General features: G+C 52.0%; 1 protein-coding gene across 1 annotated transcript in view; it reads right to left on the reverse strand.

The window, feature by feature from the left end:
• The window catches only part of TFAP2C (transcription factor AP-2 gamma), a 20,591-nt gene that overhangs the window by 12,408 nt on the left and 633 nt on the right, over positions 1-7,550 (reverse strand). Inside the window, exons 2-3 of the mRNA XM_017735899.1 lie at positions 3,977-4,063; positions 3,253-3,394 (exon numbers count right to left, since the gene is read on the reverse strand). Of these exons, the coding sequence (XP_017591388.1) occupies positions 3,253-3,394; positions 3,977-4,063 (229 nt within the window). The remainder of the gene's footprint in view (positions 1-3,252; positions 3,395-3,976; positions 4,064-7,550) is intronic.

Here is a 7,550-nt window from a genome sequence, read left to right on the forward strand (position 1 = left end):
GCGCCCGCGGGCTCACCCGCAGAGCCCCGGGCTGCCACCAGCTCCCCCGAGGCTCCCTCAGCACCTGACCCGGTGTTAAGCGTGCTCAAGGCCAGCCTGGACGGGGCTTGGAGCAACCTGGGCTAGCGGGAGGTGTCCCTGCTCAGGGCAGGGGGCTGGAATTGGATAATCTTTAAGGTCCCTCCCGACCCAAACCATTCTGTGATTCTACGATCCTACACTGGTATTGGGGGTGCAGTCAGCACCCGTCAGGGCTGTGAGTGCGCTGGTCCCCCCCAAAAGTGAAGGTGACAGGCAGTGGAGTGGGGCTGCTCTGACAAGCACTGATTCCCTTCCCAGCTCCCTGCCTCAGCTCCAGCCCTCACGTCTGCAGGAAGTGAGAAGAAAGCGCCCACACTTTCTTCATTTTCCCCCAACCTATTAATTTGCTTAATAAATACAATCCCAGCTATGTTTTCTTCCTGCTCCATCCCTCTGGAGCTGGATGGAGCAGCAGAGTCCCCTGGCCATGGTGTGCCGTGAGCCCGCAGCACAGAGGATGTTTAGCAATTCCTGGGCAGAAGTGACAGGCTTTGGCACCAAGCGCTTTTGGGCCCTGGGAGATGCTCCATGGCGTGTGGCAGAGGGTCAGCAGTGGTGTGCAGCTGCCTGGGGCTCCTGCAGAGGAGTTTCTCTGGCTTTTGTACACGAGAAGATCTGTCAGGCTGGATGGTTTGCGGCAGGAGACGGATACCTGGGAGAGAAAGAATTCACACGAGCCTGCCTGCAGCCACAGAATGGGACAGGGCACAGGAACACCCAGATTCCCAGCCTGCCCCTGTCCTTGAGGCAGGGGATGACCACAAATACGACAGCAGTTGCATTTGCCTTGGTCTGCTCATTCATAAAACAAGGATAATAATCCCAGCAGTGGCCAGAGCTGGATTCTAATCTGATGGGACCAAGACAGGAGTGGGAGCTGTGGTCCCCGGTCCCCATCTCTGTCCAATGACCCTGAGGAGCCTCCTCAGGGCTCTGACATTTTGCCTGCAGTGCAATGATCATTCTGTTCTGGAGAGATGCTCTGACTTTTTAAATTCCCTCCTCTTTATGTCCATCAGGAGCTGTTAGCCAGAGTGCTGCTCCAAAGGCTGTCTGTCACTGCTGGACGCTGTGTAACCAAACTCAGCTCCCTCTTGCAGGGAACAGGCTCAAAATAAAAGAAGATCAAAAAACCCTAAACAGTAAAAACACCACAATGCTAAAAGCGAAATCAGGATTCATATATTTAGTTCGGTTTTTTCTGAAAGTAAAAAGATAAACAGGCTCGTGGCACCATAGACAAAATTCATATTATAAAAAATAAAGGTTGGCGATGATGTTTTATGCAGACAACTGCTGGGGCACAACGGTGATGTTTGGGGAAGGTTCCTCCACGGACAAAGATGGGCACCAGGTACAAAGGGTCTTTTCCATCCCTAAATTTGAGGGGTCCTGCAGCCTGTGCACCGTCAGGGTACCAATTAAGTGTGTAAAGTGCATTTTTAAAAATACTCACTGCTCCATGTACATCCATAGATACACACAGACATGCCAAGTTTAAAATCCTGATAGGAAAATTATCTAAACACCTTCCAAAATGATTTTGGGCACAATATAAAGCAGAGATGCAGACAGCAGGAGGGAATGAATTTACAAAGCAGCAGTCAGTTGCATTATTTCTAGTTACCTTTCACTCTTCAGGGGTGATGAAATGAGTAAACTGACCTTGATGTCAGGACAATGGGTCATGTGAGTTGAAGCTGAGGATTTTCCCTGTAGGCAATTTAAATAAGTAAAGAAAACATATTCAGTTACTCTCTTACTTCCACAGTCCAGTTTCTTGAAAACTCCTAATCCCTCTAAGTAGCCAGTTTCCCCTGGAGTTCTCCATCTCAGCTGGACAAAATCTAAACTGTATCACAAATGGGGGAAAAGCTTTCTCAAGGATTTGGTTTTGGTTACTCTTGCACACACATGTAGGGGCTGAGTGACTTTTTAAAATAGGTTTATTTTTCCCATGCAAATCCATTTGTGAAATTTCCTGCAGCACTACTTCTGCAGAGGCACAGAGGAAATACTCTGAGGTGAAAGAATTCACACTACTTTGAAGCCTCTTATCCAGTTCAGGTAGTTGCATGCAGGTGGGATTGCAGAGGGACACAGAATTGGGATGTCCAGGTGATTTTTCTTCTATTAAAAAACCCACATTCTTCGCTCTTCAGCAACAAAACAGAGGCAATACAATTCAGGGTGCTTCAGTTCAAGTGTAAATTCAGGCAGCACTTCAGGCATCTTCATTTCTGGGCTTCCTGGAATTTAGGAGCCACAGTCCAGCAGGCAACACAGTGCAAGCAGCTCTAAATCTCTTCCTCCTCCTACAAAAATCCAACACGGGAAAGCACGAAGGGTAAATTCACTCTACCAATGCAAATGTATTGAAAATGAAGCTGGCACTAACTTGCAGCAGTTTCATGCTGCATAAGATGTCTTTTGCCCACACCATGGCAGACCTGGTCCATCATCCTGTCCCCAAAACCAATTCACAAAAATTCCAAAGCCGACCCTAACCCCGTGGTTTGACTGACTCAGCAGAAAGGCAGCCCCGGTCCACACCTGATCCAGATCAAATTTGGACTGTTTGGTGAGCTGGGTGTCCAGAGAGCTGCGATTAACAACGCTGGGAGCGTGGCCTTGGACAGCAGCTGAGGGAAGCCTTGGAGGGACGTGAGAAGAGCTGCTCCTCCCTCTGGGACACAGGGAAGTTTTACTTTGGAGACCGGTGGGACAAGGGTCTGTCGAGGAACGAGAGAGAATTTGGAGGGCAGGAAGGCAGTTTTTACAGGTGACAGCCGGACTGGTGCAAGGCGGATGGTGCCTTTGAAAGCCAGCCCTGATGCTGAGAGGAGAGGAACGAGGTCACCACTTCCTTGTGCCGGGCTGCATTAGAATTGAAAACAATCACAACAGCGAAACAAAACCAGCTCAGCTCAACAGATGCAAATGCAGTGGCAGACACGGGCTCAAACCAGGTCAGGCTGCACCCATGCAAATGATGGGTTAGCCCAGAGCACGGCGAGGTGGCCAGGGCAGGGTGTGTGTGTGTGGCTGCAGAGTGACCTGAAGCCAGCCCGGGCCGGGCTCTCGGGCACTGCCTGCCCGGGGGGAGGCTGGCACACCGCCCCGAGAGGCTGCAGGCTCCCAGGCCCCTCGGTGGGATGCGATTTTCCTTGGAGCCCGTGCCCATGTGGCTCCGCAGGGAGGGTGCGAGCCGGAGTAGCCCGAGGGGAGCTTTGCCAGTAGAGCCAGAGCGATAAAGCGCTGCTCTTGTGTAAACACAGAATACACCAGCTAAAGTGCTCTTCTGTCAGCGCAGCTTATCCCGGCAGGGCTCTGCCAGGGGAATCCTCGCTCCTTTCAGCCAGTCTGTAAATCTGTTGCGGTGTGGTTGGGAGCAGCATCACCGCAGACAGCACCGAGCTGTGCACCAGGTCCAGGTTGTTCCCAATTCCCGAGTCACTGCGGTGCTCCCTGGTGGGGACAGGGATCACCTGCTCTGTCGCAGACAGCACACAGAGACACCACGGTGGCTGGGGAAATAGGGCCATGTGTGAGGGTCCTCCAGAGCCCCCAGTGCCCCAGCAGTGCCCGGGCTCCTTGCCCACGCCCGGGGCACCAGTTGCCACTTGTGGCTCGTTCCAGCCCCGCCAGCCAAACCTCTCTGAGCCCACAGTGCCTTCTGGAGTCCAAACCTGGCTCTGCTTAATAACAGAGGGGTGTGGATGGTCACAGGGAGGCTTCCCAGTGCATGGGAGGGAGGGATGAGTTCACACTTCTGCTGCCACAGCGGTTGCCCAGTTGTGGTTCCCTGGGACACTGAGTGGAAGAGCCCCACGCTGTTGACTTCTCTGTATAAAACTCTGCTCTAACCGGGGAAGGGAAGGGTCTGAGCACTCACCTATTTCAATCCTGAGCCCTCCCTCCCTAAAAACCTCCCTCAGGTTCTCGGGACGTTGTGCTGTGCCCACGGTCTGTGGTGAGGATCCTGTGTGCACACAAGCAGGTGAGGAGAATTTACATCTTCAGCAGACCCAGACTGAAAATCTGCCACGCTCTGCTTGTCTTCAGCAGCTCTGCACTACCCACACACGTAGGCAGCACCCCGTCTTCCTGCCCCAAAAGTTTTGGGATGCGGTATTTCCTTGTTTAGAGTGGGGAAGCAGGAAACAGGGACATGTAAAGCATATCTACAAGCTACAAAACCTCCACCTCACCCTGCCTCTGCCCCGAGCTGGCCAGATGTGACCTGGGAGCTCCGGGAGCCCTTGCTGTGCCTGGGACACCAATTTCCTCTGGAGCAGGCACAGAGCAGTGGCTGGAGGCCTCCCAAACCCACTGACACATCCAGCCAGCTCTGAGCAGGCACAGGGAGAGCTCTGCTCCCTGCAGACGTGCCCAAAGGGTCTTGCTCAATGCAGGAAGGCTGCGATGGCAGAGAGGCGATGCTGACTCCAAGCACAGCCTCATTTCGTCCCTGGGATATGGAAAACCCCTGGGTGGAGGCTGTGGCTGTGTGGCCCCGTGTGAGCTGAGCAAGAGGGTTCTGGCCAGGCTCCCCACGCACACACCTCGCTGGCGGGACAGCACCTTGAGGCTCTGGTCTCAGAGCAGTCTACCTGCACCATGCAATTGCTGCTCCTTGTAATTTTCCCTGAGCTGGTGCCATTGCAAATGCCACCCTTATCTCCCTAAGTACAGATCCTCTCCCGAGTCGTTTACAATGTCACACAGCAATTTGTTACATAAGCTCATTAAGTTTTCTAATGCATCTATGTTAATAGGCACATAAATATGGAAATCTTAATTTCAGACCTGTCTCTGAAAAGCATTAGCTGGGAAACTGGTCTGAGAAAAAGCAAACCCAGCCCAGGAATACCCAAGGATTTATCCAGGGTTTGGGTATCCCTGTGATGAATGCAGCAGAAGTTGTGCTCCTCACTGATCATTTCTGTGACCCTTTAAAAGCTCATTCCCAGCAGAGAACCTTCAGTTGCTTTGCTGGGTTCCTCCCACCCTCAGCAATGCTGCAGTGACAGGCTATTTTTATCTCTATTATTTTTTTCTCTTATCACAGGTGGATGATTAGCACAAATAAAAGGGCTCTGGTTCTCCAAAGTAAACAGCGACATTGGCTGCAGCCCAAGGACCTCCAGTGAACGACTGCAACCAGCAAAGTGCCTTTAAAAAGGGTAAAAATAGTAGTAAATACGATTTCAGGTGTATTTGTGTTTGGCTTGACACCTTTAATTTGGTGATTTAACATGGGAGAGCATTTCCACACCTCATGATCCTTCCCTGCAAGGATCCTGACAGGAAAGGAGCTCTCAGGCCAGGCTCCTCTGCTCTTGTCCCTCCAGCACATCTTCTCCAGGAGCAGCTGTGCACTCTGCATTCATTCCTTAGGCACCTCTGTGCCCCACCAAACACTCAGGGCCTGCAGAGGGAGTTGGCTGCTCCAGAGTAACACCCTGTGTCAGACTGTGCTGCCAGGAGATGCCAAATCCCGTCTGGAGGCATCCAGGGCCAGATGAGCCATTCCGTGGCCACATTGAAGAGAACTGGTTCAATGTTATGATGGTCTTTAAGTGGTGAACTGGCTGGGCTGGTGGTGGGATGGGTGCTAGAGCAGGGCAGAGCATTGTGCTGGTGTCACACCGTGTCCCCATCTCAGCAGGGATAAATAAATGTGTCCCTGCTCTCCTGGGGTGCTGCATGGGGCAGCAGTGTCCCGATTCACTGGCACTGCATGTGGCCTCAGGCTGCTCTTTTGTGGAGCACCAACAGCTCAGCAGTGCCAGCCAAAAAGGGAGCAGGGGACTTTTTCTCTTCCTTCCTTTTTTGAGCTCTCTCAGCAGCAGGATCCAGCTCCTGGCACTCATTGGATCACTCCATGCATTGCTTCTGCTGTGTGAGTCTTCTGCTGCCTTAGTGAGTTACAGTGGCCTCCAGAGGACTCCCATGGGGACCAGATGCCCGGCAGGGAGCTCCAGCCTTCAAAGCCTCCTTCCTCCTTGGCAGCTTCTGCTTTGCTTTTCCAGGTCAGCCCCCCAGGACATTAAAATACACTTCCCTCTCCCGCCACTTTCCTTGCCAGGTAGAGAGAGCAGCGCCATTCCCAGGCACTGGATTTGGGAAAAAGCCTTCTCCTGGCATAACTGGGACTGGAGGCACCTCTCCTGACCCCAGGCATGTCCTCAGCTCTGCGTTCTCCTGCCCGGCTTTCCCAGGAAAATGCTGCCAATCGCTCTGCAGCCCCCACCCCTGCAAATGGCACCTCGTGTCATTGTCATCGATTGCGAAATATTGCAAATTGCTAATTAGGCAATAATGACCGATGGGAAGGGCATATCCCGGCTGTTAACTGGAGACTCCTTATCTGGAAGGTTGCTATCAGTCACCCAGGAATTACTAAAGCATGGAGGAGGAGAGAAGCAGACCAAAAAGAGCAAAACCCTCACTTTTTCAAGTGCTCCTCCATTGCCCTGCGCAGCAGGGAGGGAGGGCAGGCACCAAACCCTGGCCCAGGCTGCCCAGTGCTGCTCTGGTTTCTGCCCCTCTTCTCCAGTTACTCCCATTTCCCAATTAATCTCTGTGGTCATGAAGAAACAGGACTTTAAATATTCAAGGATTAGCTCTTTTTTTAATATATAGCTAAAAGGTGAAGCTGTAATTAGCACTAAGCTGGGCCTGTGTGTATTGATCCCTCCCCACTTCTAAAGGGAAGATTTACACCTACTCCTCTGGTTTCGAATTGGGACATTTCTCCCATTTCACCCCAGTGCTGGCTCTGCCCTCTGCACAGGCGGCTGCAATGGCTTCAGCAGGTTAATTAAACTGTGAATTACTGCCTGTCCTCAGGGGTGACCCTTCGAAACCCCGTGGTTGTGTTTCTGCAGAGGAGCACCTCTGGTTAGAGAGACACAGAGCTCTTCAGGCTGGCCCCGGGCCAGAACTCACGGGCCATGTCTGAGGGACAAGCAGCAACAAAAATTAACATCCCCATGCCCTAATTCCCCACACAGAGCCTGGCAAATGCACACTGCTCTAAATACAAGCAAAAGAGAGCCAGAAGGGAGCAAAGAACCTGTCAGACTGGGATGGGACCCCCTCTTATCCTGGTGGGGAGGATGCAGGTGCTCGGATTTTTACCTGAGTCCCCAGCTCAGACAACAGCACAGGGCCAGAAGGCTGACACGGAGGGGACCCTCCCTCACTCCCCTAAATCATGGAATCACAGAATGGTTTGGTTGGAAGGGACCTTAAAGCTCATCTCATTCCACCCCCTGCCATGGGCAGGGGCACCTTCCATAGACCAGGTTGCTCCAAGCCCATCCAAGCTGGCTTTGGACACTTCCAGGGATGTATTTATCTATCTATCTATCTATCTATCTATCTATCTATCTATCTATCTATCTATCTTTTCAATTCCTTATGGTTGTACCTTGGTAAAAACAGTAAAAATAAGAGAAATC

Source organism: Corvus brachyrhynchos, unplaced genomic scaffold, assembly GCF_000691975.1.
Source record: "Corvus brachyrhynchos isolate BGI_N302 unplaced genomic scaffold, ASM69197v1 scaffold10, whole genome shotgun sequence".
In the NCBI taxonomy this organism is placed as follows: Eukaryota; Metazoa; Chordata; class Aves; order Passeriformes; family Corvidae; genus Corvus; species Corvus brachyrhynchos.